Below are 12890 nucleotides of genomic sequence, written 5' to 3' on the forward strand. Positions count from 1 at the left end.
GTCTGTCAATATCCATGATACCTCCTGATAGTAGTTTCCCTTGCTAGTAGTGTTGTACATTTCTTAACATTTAGCAATGTGCAATAAAAGGGCATAGAAAGATTTTTTTGAACAAGGCTGAAATTAATGTTTGCTTATGGCCTCAATCCAATGTACATTGAACTGTAGATTAATCAGTTTCCAATGTATCAATGCCCTCCTTCTGTGCTTCAACATCTCAGAGGATAATTTACTGATTCAAGAAGTGGAGGTCAGAGTGAGAGCGATAGCATGCCTTCCTTCCAGTCAGTAGGCACTGGACCATGTTTGCTCACAATTCTGTCTCTAAATCCTGTGTTTTCCTCTTTCCTCATTTTCATTCTTTGGTGCCAAGATTGGGGGACTTCTTTTCTCCCTGTTTCCACATGCCCAGTAGAAGCTTTTTGATTGTGAACAGCAACTTTGGCTATAACAGAGAAATGATGTGCAGAAACAATGATGAGCAAGAGAACAGAAGACGAACCTTGACAGGTTTAAACCTTTGCTTTGGGAACAAGTTTTAACTACCAAAGGACAAACCATTATCTTTTTTTATTGGCTTAATAGCTGCTACATTTTCCTTTTATCTCTGATTCAAAATGTATTCTTGATCATCAGTCTGTAAATCTGCAAAGGCGGACCTGGTGTTGATGGTGGATGGGTCTTGGAGCATTGAAGACGACAATTTCAATAAGATCATCAACTTTTTGTATAGCACTGTTGCAGCCCTGGACAAGATTGGTGCAGATGGAACTCAGGTAGAGTTGATAGACTAACCACTAATTCATTTTATGCATTCAAAAATTATTTCTCAAGCTCTTACTATCACTATTTGTCAGGGTATATGGGTAAGGAACTATAACAAGAAGGTGCTAATCCTTAACAGCTATTGAATTCAGCAAATAAGACAGGGCAGAGAGGCCTTGTCAGGACATGTTTCTTTTGTATTCTAGGACAGAGTGTCTCCTTTAACGATACACACAGTATTTTCCCTGCCCTTAGGACATTAAAATGTTGAAGGGAGCAGTTATGGCTGCACATTACTCTAGATCAAAACATGATACTCATTTTTTGATTCAACAACATTTATAGTTTGCCTATAATTCCAGGGATTTGGGAGACTGACGCAGGAGGATTACAAATTCAATCCCAGCCTTAGGAAGACAATTTAGCAAGACCCTGTCTTAAAGAAAAAATAAATTTAAAAAGTAGGTCTTTGGTAATGCACCCCTAGGTACAGTCCCCAGTAACAAGAAAAAGAAAATTATAGATAATACCATGCTACTGTATGTGTTCTCTGACCAAGTGGAAGTCTACACATGTGTAAAAAATGAATGCACCTTCTCTCTCTAGGTGGCCATGGTTCAATTCACTGATGACCCAAGAACAGAATTTAAACTAAATGCTTATAAAACCAAAGAGACTCTTCTAGATGCAATTAAACACATTTCATACAAAGGAGGAAATACAAAGACAGGTAAGACCAAAAAATGTCCAGCTAAGGCTCAAAGTAATTAGTTATTGGTAACTACTGAAATGACTTTTTTTCGGGGGAGGGTATAAAATTTTTTTAAAAACTTCTTTGATTTAAGAACTTTGTTCCTCCCCTTTTTCCTCTAACAAAACAAAAACAGGAAAAAGTGAAACTGAACAGTTGCCTTCCTTTGTTTCAGGAAAAGCAATTAAGTATGTTCGAGATACTCTATTTACTGTTGAGTCAGGTACAAGAAGAGGCATCCCAAAAGTTATTGTGGTTATAACGGATGGAAGGTCACAAGATGATGTAAACAAAATCTCCAGGGAGATGCAAGCAGATGGTAAGTTTTACCTGTATAACAAAAGTGGCCATGCTGATAATTATGTTAGCATTATTATTTACTAAATACAAATCTATAGGCTACATCAGTTTTACTTAAATATTTCCAACTCTTTATCAACTGGACAATGTGATTTTTAAAATATCTTCTGCTTTACAAATTTCAATTATACTATTTTACTAGAGAACATTTGTCATTGTCTCTAATACATTTATTACGTGCAGGATGCCCTGGATAAGGAGCTCCAATAAATAAGTGCAATATTGTGAAAGGACCATTGTAAAAGGCCAGAGAGGGAACTCATGACAGAAATTTCTCAGTCTCTTAATCTGTAAAATGGAGATTCTCACAGGACTATTGTCAAGATTCACTGGCATAAAATATGGCTGGCAGTTAGAAGTTAAATATTTATTTGCCAACTTTTGCATGATGACTGGTCTAGAACGGGTAGACTTATCATAGTTTCAACTTCTGAAGAAAACACTGAGATAAATTCAGTTTTTCTGTTTCAAATGTACCTCATCCCATAAATATTAAGATAACCACTAAAAATATACAGCCATAAATATGTTGCTGAAATGGGAACTGTTTTGTTTTAAGTGCTAATTGGAGCATTGACCTTATTTAATTTCTGTAAAATGGAAAATTTCTTTAGGGCATGATGGAATGATTATCACATAATGAAATATGCACATGCAGAATTCTGATGAACTGTAAAGAATAAATCATGTACCCCCCACTAGCCTTCCTAAATAAACATATTTTAAACATTTGGATGTTTGAACTCTTGTATTGCATCTTGTCTTTTGGGTAATTTCAAATAATAAAAAATCTGTTTTCCTTCTGCCACAGGCTATAACATTTTTGCAATTGGTGTGGCAGATTACTCGGAGTTGGTTAGCATTGGCAGTAAGCCTAGTTCACGCCATGTCTTCTTTGTGGATGACTTTGACGCCTTTAAGAAAATTGAAGATGAATTAATTACTTTTGTCTGTGAGACTGCATCAGCAAGTTAGTTCTTTGGATTTTGTATACTTACTAATGTTGTTTAAGGTTTGAAATAAATTTATAATACTGGTTAAGTAATGAGTGCCATCTTGAACTGAAGGAAATGTTAACTTCCAGAACTGTTTGTTATGGATTTTAAATTTTATGGTTTTGAACATATGGAAAAGCCTCCCCTCCCTTCTGTTTAGAGTTTTAGGTTGATAAAGATCTTCCTCAGGCAGATGAAAGTCTATGTTTAAAAGGCACTATAGGAAATAGTTTTCAAAAATGTGTCAATAAACTGCCAATGAGGGCAACACATTAGATGTGAGACATCTTCCTACGCCAGCTTACAAGCACAGCCATCGATTTTAATGGACCTACAAGAAAGGAAAGAAACTGTGACTCTTTGGCTTTAAATGGGGGACTTTACAGCACTTTAGTCTTTACAAAACCAGAGAAAACCATAGCCACATCTGATTTGGAGTCCTTTCACTTGCACTTCCAGAAAGGTTATGTTAGTTAGGGAAAGAGTATGTTTGGAAAATATCTAAGTTCAGTTTTATATTGCTTGTTTTGTTTTCCAGCCTGCCCAATGGTGCACAAGGATGGTGTTGATCTTGCAGGTATGCATTATCAAAATTTTTAAAAATGTAAATATATTAAATAACTCTCATTTGGGGTTTAGTTTTCTTGTTTTGGGATTTATTTTTTAAGTCCTTAATAAACAAAACTTGAAATTTATAATTGTAAGCCACTCATTTTTATTCTCCCTCTCTTCTCTCTGGTATCCCCCCCCCCCCCTGCCTCCTAGGATTTAAGATGATGGAAATGTTTGGTTTGGTTGAAAAGGACTTCTCATCTGTGGAAGGGGTTTCTATGGAGCCTGGTACCTTCAATGTGTATCCATGTTACCAACTTCACAGAGATGCCCTGGTATCCCAGCCAACCAAGTATGTTTCCATTGCAAGAGGATAAAGCCAATCACATGCTTATTATAACTCAGAATGAAAATTATGTCAATTAGAAATGCCGTGATAATTCATGGTAGCATTTTTTCATAAGGTTTTGAGCAGATGATGTTTACTTTTCTTTGTGTAAAAACATCTGACTCATGTATAATGCTTGCTGAAATTTAGCATTTACCCATCTGAGAAAATACATAAAATAGTTGATATTTACATAGCACAATATATGTAGTGTATTTCTAAGTGTATATATATGCTAATTCACTCAAACCTCCAAACAACTATGAAGCAGATGCAAACACGATATTATTTTTACAAATGATGAAATGGAAACACAAAGAAGCTAATGATGTGAGTGAAATCACATAGTATAAGATTGATGCTGGACTCTGCGCCCAGTATTCAGGCTCAAGAGCCCAAGCCCTGAACCATTGCATGATGGTGTCATGATTCAGGTGGTGTCTATCCTTGAGAAGTTACAGCAGCAACTCTAGATCACTAAGAGTAATGTTAGGTTTATGTAAAAGCCACACTATCCAGCCGCTTTGCAGAAGGACTGGTACACGTAGGGATACGGGGCCATTTGCAGCAATTCAGCAGATTCCAGAGGTCCTCGTGGTTTTCTTTTAGGGATTCCTTGGATTAAGGGTTCATCCACTTCTCAAGATGTCATATATTATTTAAATTCCAAATCAAGATCTGTTTTTTTTCAAAATGGCATTAGTATTTCATATGAAACATTTTTTGACTGTTCAAATTTTGATATACTACATGCATGGACATCAAACAGTGGGAAAGATCACATTAGAGTACTAATTTTTTTCTTTCCAATTTATTTAAAATGTTTGCTTTTAAATTTTCTCCTAAGATATCCTTTGTTAAATCCTACTTTAGTACTATTCAAATTATTTTATTATATTCTATTATGGGGAATAATATTTGAAATAAGTAGACTTTTTCTACTAATCAAACATATTGATCATTATAGGAAAAAAGTTCCATTTTTTAAAAGATGTTAGAAATGACTTTGACCTACAGACTACATGTATTTTTAGATAAATCTAAAATCCAGTGCTCTTTTTGGGCAGGTTTTTCCCCCCATATTGTCTAATGATGAATATTAAAATTAGTAGACCTTGGAAGCCTTGTGATGAATGAGAATTGCTAAAGAAAAATCCCTCTGCTGGTTCACTGAAATTACTCATCACTCAGCAAAGGCCTCCACATCCAATCATCAGTTCCCAGAACTTATCTCACTTGACTTGTCAGCACATGTATTAGTCAGCTGTATGTTGCTGGGACCAAAATACCCCACAAGAACAATGTAGAGGAGAGAAAGTTTATTTTGGCTCATAGTTTCAGAGGTTCAGTCCATAGATGGCCAACTCCATACCTCTGGGCCTGAGACAAGGCAGAATATTATGGAGAAAGGGCGAAGCAGAGAAAAGCTACTCATGAGAGCCAGGAAGCAGAGGGCGGGGTGGGGGTAGGTACCAGGGACAAAATGTAAATCCCAAAGTTATGCTTCCATTGACCTATTCCCTCCAGTAACACCTGCTTACAATTATCACCTAGTTAATCCATCGGTGGATTAATCCACCAATTACATCACATCTCTCATAATCTAATCATTTCACCTTTGAGCATTCTTTTGAAAACTGATCCCCCTCTAGTACCAGCTTCATTTACTATTTTTCTTCTGTAATTAAATACACTGTATCTAGTTTCTTAGGAAAAAGGGCCTGACTCCTCTCTGTCATGTCCCACATCTAGTCTGCTAGGAAATCCTTGTGTTTGTACCTTCTCACAACCTCAATCTGGGTCACCACCATCTCCTCCTTGTCATTGCAGCAACCCCCTGATTGGTCCTCCTGCTTCTACCCTTGCCCTCTTTGTTTCTATTCTTCAAGTAGCAGTTAGAATGATGCTTTTAAAATGTCAAGTCAGATCATGTCATTGTAAATCGTCTGATTTTCTATTTCCCTTACAGAAAATATCAGAGCTCCTGACAAGCTTACAAGGCCCAACATTATCTGGGCTTTCATTTCCTGACTTTTTCAGTCTTCTCCAGTAACACTGGCCTCCTTCTTCTTCCAAAACACACCAGGTGCATCCCACCTTGGTGTCTTTCCATTGGCCATTCTCTCTCCATGAAATACCCTTCCTTCAATTACCTACCAGGCTAATTGTCTTGTTTCACTTTTGTGTTTGCTCAAATATAGTCTTTTCAATGAAGTTTTGCTTGACTTTAAGCTTCTCAGTGAGCCAACCTTAATTCCTTCAGGGTTTATATCATTATATAATCCTTGTCCAATAGCCCCAGTCTATATTAAGATGCTCTGTGTTTTTGTTTGGCTTCTAATGGAACTTATTACCTTCTAACATAGTGTATCATCCACCCTATTAGAATTTGAGTGCTACAAGTATAGTATTCTTTGTCAGTTTTATTCACTGATGAGATCATATCTGACATCTAGTAGGCAGGCAAATATTTATTGAAAAAATAAATGGATTAACTAATACATAAATAAATGAAGGAATGAAGCATTTCTTTCTTTCTCTGTAAACTTAGTTTTAATTTTTAAACTTGTGCTAAATCTCCACATATTCATAACTGTACTCATTCAGTTAATAACCATTATAGAGTTCCTATTGCATGCAGGGCTTTTTTTTCTTTTTTTGCTTAGGGGAAGATTAAAAGTAAATAAGTATGTGCTTAGTTGTTAGAGAGAAATGATTATATAAAGGGTTGGTTCTCCAGGAAGCAGATTCCAAGGAGGATATTGGTATGTAAGGTGATGAATGACAGAATGTTCTTGTGGAAAGAATCAGCAGAACACAGGACAGGGAAGCAGGAGGAGTCAAACTGTGAAGCAGAAATCTCAATACACTTCTTTTTTTATTATTGGTTGCTCAAAACATTACAATGATCTTGACATATCATATTTCATACATTTGATTCAAGTGGGGTATGAATTCTTATTATTCCCATGTGTACAGATTGCAGGATCACATTGGTTATACATCCACGTTTATACATACTGCCATACTAGTGTCTGTTGTATTCTGCTGCCTTTCTCAATATACTTCTTAGCTGACCACCCAGAGGAGTTCTGGACATGGGATGATCCTTCAGAGCTATCTCCCACTGGGATGTGAGGTTCCAGTCCTTATGTGGAAACTGGTCCATGAAAAGAGATGCCTGTGTGTTAGTCAGCTTTTCATTGCTGTGATCAAAATACCTGACAAGAGGCACCTAGAGGAGGAAAGATTTATTTTGGCTCACAGTTTTAGAGGTCTCAGTCCATAGTCAGCTGATTTCATCAGAAGCAGCAATGGTGGACATGGTGGATATTGATGGATGTGGTGGGGGAGAGCTTCTCAGCTCAGGGCAGTGTGCATTATGAGGTGTATTGACTTGATAATCAGAGGGATGACCTTTTGAGGAAACATACAGTAAAACGTGATTCTCTTTACACCTTTAGGTATTTGCATCCAGAAGGATTGCCTTCTGATTACACAATCAGTTTTCTGTTCCGGATTCTTCCTGACACTCCAGAGGAACCATTTGCTCTTTGGGAGATTTTAAATAAAAATTCTGATCCCCTGGTTGGAATTATTTTAGACAGTAAGTATATTTATGTATATAACTTTTGAGTGTGCATGTGTGAATAATGTATGTGGCATACCATCTTGCCTGCTTCATGTATATTGCAGAATAACTCAACTTGTGAAATGTATACTCAACAGTGAGTTAGGTAACAGTCGATTCATTCATTTATCTACTCATTCTTTCAGCAAATAGTTCTTGAGTTCCTACTTTGTGGAAGAATTAATTCTGAGATACAATACTGAGCAAGGTGAAGACAGTTTTAATTTAATTTTTTCAGAAAATTTTACTAAGATAGTAAAGACTATCTCAGGAGGAGCAAAGCTGATGGAGGGGCATTGAGAGAGGCGAGAATAGACATTCATTTTTTGACATGGATATGATAAATATGAAATGCCTATTAGGTATCCCAGAGTGGATGTCAGATGGGCAGTACATTTGGGGAGAATTCTGGGACAGAGATATATAATCCATGATACTAGGTTAGAACATCAAGAAAGTGACTCTAGAAAGAGAAGAGAATAGATATAGGAACTGGGAAACTCCACTGTTTTTAGGTTAGAGAGTTGAAGAGCAACTGGTGCAGGAAGCTCTTCAGTACCATGCTATGGAATGTTACCTATATGATGATCATTTAATAGATGGTCGAGTTTTTGGTTAACATCACTCACTTTTCTAAGTCTTAAGAATAGAATGAATCTAGCGACCAAAGAATGGAGGATATTGCTTAGTGTTAATTAAAACATTGGATAAGGTGATAATTTTAGGCTTATTTCCAAATCATATTTCTTAGTGGACTTTTCAGTAAATGGAAAGGACTCAACAACTAAATAGGATATGGTAAAACCATTTTGCATAGACATTGAAATTAAGGGAAAGCTATATATTATGAGGGTGTAAGTCACTAACTCTGTATATATCTTGCACTTAAAAACAAAGAAGTCCCTTAACATTATTAAGGCTAGCTTGTCTCTTTGAAAGCAGAATAAAGAGTTAAATTGTAATGTGGGAATGTATTAGTGAGTAATGCTTTACTTTATTTATTTAAAAATATTCCTTAAAGATCAGGAAGGTTTTTATGTGTTTGTTCATAATAAATGACATATCTGAGTGGCTTAAGCTACATGTCTCAGGAAAAGTTGGTTGCTGCAGTGGGTTAATAAGACAAAGGGTCTAAGATTTCTTAAGATTTGGTAAACTTTATTCTTCTTGTTGTCCACTTCCACTTCAAACTTTGGACTCCTCTGAAGGGAGTGATGAGGATGAGAGTGTGGGCAAGGAAGTACAAAGGAAGAGTGTGCATAGGTCCCCCCATACACACACATCACATGGTTAGTCAATTTGGATAGCTGAAAGCCTGTGGCAACCTGAGAGCTGTCAATCATTTCCTGACCTGCTACTTTACCTTAAATACAGTCTCAAAATATTGGATGTATTATTTTAAATATTGAGTTGAATTTCTGAAAAAATTCTTCACTAATTTTAATTCTTTCTAAATTATTTCTGTTTTTCTTCATTTGAATAGATGGTGGGAAAACTCTAACTTATTTCAACTATGACCAGAGTGGGGATTTTCAAACCGTTACTTTTGAAGGACCTGAAATTAGGAAAATTTTCTATGGAAGTTTTCACAAGGTTAGTAAAGTTTTGTATGTGTATATTCTTTATTCTATTTGGTGATGGGAAAAACAATGGAGTGAAGTTAGCCAATCCCAAAAAGCCAAATGTCAAATGTTTTCCCTAATATAAGGAGGCTGACTCATATTGGGGTAGGGAGGGGAAGCATGGGAGGAATAGACAAACTCTAGATAGGGCAAAGGGGTGGGAGGGGAAAGGAGGGGGCATGAAGTTAGAAATGATGGTGGAATATGATGGACATTATTATCCAAAGTGCATGTATGAAGACATTAATTGGAGTGAGTATACTTTGTATAGAACCAGAGATATGAAAAATTGTGCTCTATATGTGTAATAAGAATTGCAATGCATTCCACTCATATATAAATAAAAAATTAATTTAAAAAATTTATGAATTAAAAAAAAATCTTCAGCTTGCTTGAAATCATTTAGTACTTGATAGAAATGATAATATAGTAAACTCACATTCTTTATATTTATTTATGTATAATTATATATGTAATTGAATATTTTACTTAACATTGAATATATTTAATTAAAATATATAATTTAAAAAACCCATAGAACTCTTTTTTCCATTTTATTTATTTATTTTCTTTTTTCTTTTTTTTTAGACAAACATGACAGTAAAGTGTATTTTGACATACACACATGGAGTATAATTTATTCTAAATAGGATCCCATTTTTTGTGGTTGTACATGATGTGGAGTTTCACTGGTCATGTATTCATATATGAGCCTAGGAAAGTTATGTGTGATTCATTCCACTGTCTTTCCTATTTCCATCCTCCCTCCTTCCCTTCATCCCCCTTTGTCTAATCCAGTGAACTTCTAATCTTCCCTTCCTTATTCTCCCTTGTTATGGATTAGCATCTACTTATCAGAGAGAACATTCAGCATTTGGTTTTTTGGGGACTGGCTTATTTTGCTTAGCATCAAAGTCTACAGTTTCATCCATTTACCAGCAAATGCTGTAGTTTCATTCTTCACTGAGGCTGAGTAATATATACCACATTTTCTTTATCCATTCATCTGTTGTAGGGCACCTGGGTTGGTTCCATAGCTTGGCTAGTATGAGTCAAGCTGCTGCTATAAACATTGATGTTTGTATCTCAAGTTTCAGCTGAAGTAAGAGTTGCCACCTTCAGTGCTTGTTGACCAATGCCCATAGATTCTGATTAAGTGCTTTTGAGATGTGGCCCTGAAACGTGCATTTTCAGCAAGAACTCCAGGAGACATTGGTAGAAGTGGTTCAGCTTCTGCCTTTGAGGAAACGTGGGGGAAGGTAGCATATTACTAAGCAGACTGTTGCTGCACAGTATGTGATGTAGAAAGGATTGCTGGTCTACCTGGCCAACAAAGCATGGGAAGATACAATCATCTTAGAGGATGAAGCTACAGATAATTGATTATGCTGCATTGTTACATATGTACAGAGAGAATCAATCATTTGCCATTGTAAAAGTCACCCTGGAGAGGATTTTTGTCAAACCTAAATTTGTCAAACTTTACTTGTTCTTATTTTAGTAACTTGGCACTTGTAATAGAACTTTGTTCCTAGAATGTGCTCAAATTTATCTAATTTACCAACACTGCTGCTCTCTGGGGGTTTGAATGTCATAATCGTATACTAAATAATTACATAAAAGTCACTGCATAAGCCAACTTATTTTTTCATGTTTGATAGGACTGGACTACCTGAGAAGCACATTAGACACAAGCAGGGATTTATTAGTTCATGGTTCAAAATGGTCCCATTAGCAGCTCCTTGGATTTAATATCATTTACTCATCAAGGTCTTCATGATTCTTTGTTATGTGGAGTCTGCTGGAGTCTGTTGCAAAGCAGTCAAGAAAAACTGTAGGGGAGATGAAAGCATTTGAATTTCATGAGTGTTAAAAGAAACATTGTCATCTTAGCCTGCGGTTTTGGCATGAACTTGCATTTCTCATTCCAAAGAATACTTTATGAATCTTAGGTGAACGTCAAGCTTTATTTACCTTACCAGAGCTCAAAGATGTAGAAGTAAGGTTCATTAAAAATGGGTTCTAAATTTATAAACCTTCAAGTTTTAAAAAATTATATGAAGAAACATTTTCCTTCACTTTGTTAATAAAGCCAAACAGCCAAATAAGAAAAGCAAAAGAGAAGAAGGGGAAGGAGAGAAAAGAGAAGAAGAGGAGAAGGAGGAGGAAAAAAAGAGTGAAAGGAGAGCCTTATCATGTAATACACTGCTTAATAAATAGATTTAATAACAAAAAATTTCAATGCAAATTTATTTTGTAGAGCTTTGATTTGTTCATAGACTTGCATTATAAGTGAATACATACCTTTGTCTCATTGTTTTTTTAAGAAAATGAATAATGAATGCTTATTACAGAATTTCCACATAGAAAATAGAAAATACAATGGCTACCTATTTATCCATCACTCAGCTTCAATAATCATCAAAATTTCAGCAATCTTGTTTCTCATTGCTTTTTAATTGGCTCTATTTTTACAACTTGAAATATGAAGTATAGCCTCAAGGTCTCTTTCTATAAGTACATCCAAAGAAACAAAATAGTTTTAAAATTGTTTCAAAGTCTACTTTTGTAAAGCAAAAAGTTTTTGTTTTAATTTTTTTATTCTTAGTTGTACACGAGAGTAGAATGTATTTTGGCAGAATATGCATATGTAAAGTATAATTTGTTCTATTGGGTTCCCACTCTTGTGGTTGTACATAATGTGGAGTTACCCTGGTTATGTATATGTATACAAGGCTAGGAAAGTTAGGACCAATTAATTCTACTGTCCTTCCTATCCCCCCCTCTCCTCCCCTCTCTCCATTATCCACTGTGCAGTCCAGTCTATTTCTATTATTCCCCTCCTCAACCTCCCAGTTTGGGTTACCATCCACAAATCAGAGAGAACATTTAGCCTTTGGTTTTTAGGGATTGGCTTATTTCACTTAGTATGATATTTTCCAGTTCCATCCATTTACCAGCAAATGCCATAATAAGTTTTGTTGTTGTTGTTGACATGGGAATAGTCTCCCCACAAATTAATCATTCTTAAAGTCTGGGTTTTATATCCCAGATTTATTAGCACCTAGCATGAAAACTTCTGTATTTTATAATAATGAAAAGTACTCTACGGTTCAAAACCACACAGGAGCCCAATTCTGCCCTTCCTAAATGATCACAATTATGATGCTGGTCAGAAGCAGCAGGGTAGTGGGGTGTTCTGTACCAGTATTCTCACTTAAAAAAAGGTGAACTCATTTTTTTGGGGGGGAGAAGATTCTCAGGAACTACACTGATATTTGTATCCTGTTATAACTAAATAAAACATTAAATAACAATTGGTATAAATTCATGAGTTTTCAGCTCATGTAACAATAAAACAAAAACAAGTTGAAGATAATCAGTAAACTTAAAAGCAATATTATTTTACTATGAAGCATGATGTTATGCCACTGTTATACAACCTCTGCATCAGTGTGAATGTAGAATTAGCTGGTAGAACTCTCAGACCTAGGTTATTTTGTCCAATACTCTTTTTCATTGAGCTACCAGGGTTCCTTGCCTTAAAAAAACTATTCGAACATTTTGCTTTCACCCGCAGTAAAGTCATTGTTTCCCTACTGATTTCACTGTTCTGTTCACAAACTGCCACAAATAACTACTCCTTCTGAGGCAAATGTCATATAAATCAAAATGTGTTTATAAACATGGAGATTTTTATAGCAGAACCTGGTTACAATGTTCAAAGATAAACTTACCTTGATTATCACCTAAATGATAACACAAGGTTTTAAAAATCTTCCCAAAGTGTACACTCCTGAAAATATGTCCTGGAGACCCTGAGATT

General features: G+C 35.6%; 1 protein-coding gene across 1 annotated transcript in view; it reads left to right on the top strand.

Annotated features, from left to right (window-relative positions):
• Nucleotides 1–636: 636 nt before the first annotated feature.
• LOC308640061 (collagen alpha-1(XIV) chain-like) overlaps nt 637–12890 on the top strand; it is a gene marked incomplete at its 5' end in the record, with an annotated part of 83707 nt that continues 71453 nt past the window's right edge. The window contains 8 exons of the mRNA XM_081312117.1: nt 637–776; nt 1372–1495; nt 1692–1835; nt 2688–2846; nt 3410–3448; nt 3637–3775; nt 7276–7418; nt 8926–9035. Of these exons, the coding sequence (XP_081168243.1) occupies nt 637–776; nt 1372–1495; nt 1692–1835; nt 2688–2846; nt 3410–3448; nt 3637–3775; nt 7276–7418; nt 8926–9035 (998 nt within the window). The remainder of the gene's footprint in view (nt 777–1371; nt 1496–1691; nt 1836–2687; nt 2847–3409; nt 3449–3636; nt 3776–7275; nt 7419–8925; nt 9036–12890) is intronic.

Source organism: Spermophilus citellus (genome assembly GCF_964194105.1).
Source record: "Spermophilus citellus genome assembly, contig: SCAFFOLD_297, whole genome shotgun sequence".
NCBI classification, from domain to species: Eukaryota; Metazoa; Chordata; class Mammalia; order Rodentia; family Sciuridae; genus Spermophilus; species Spermophilus citellus.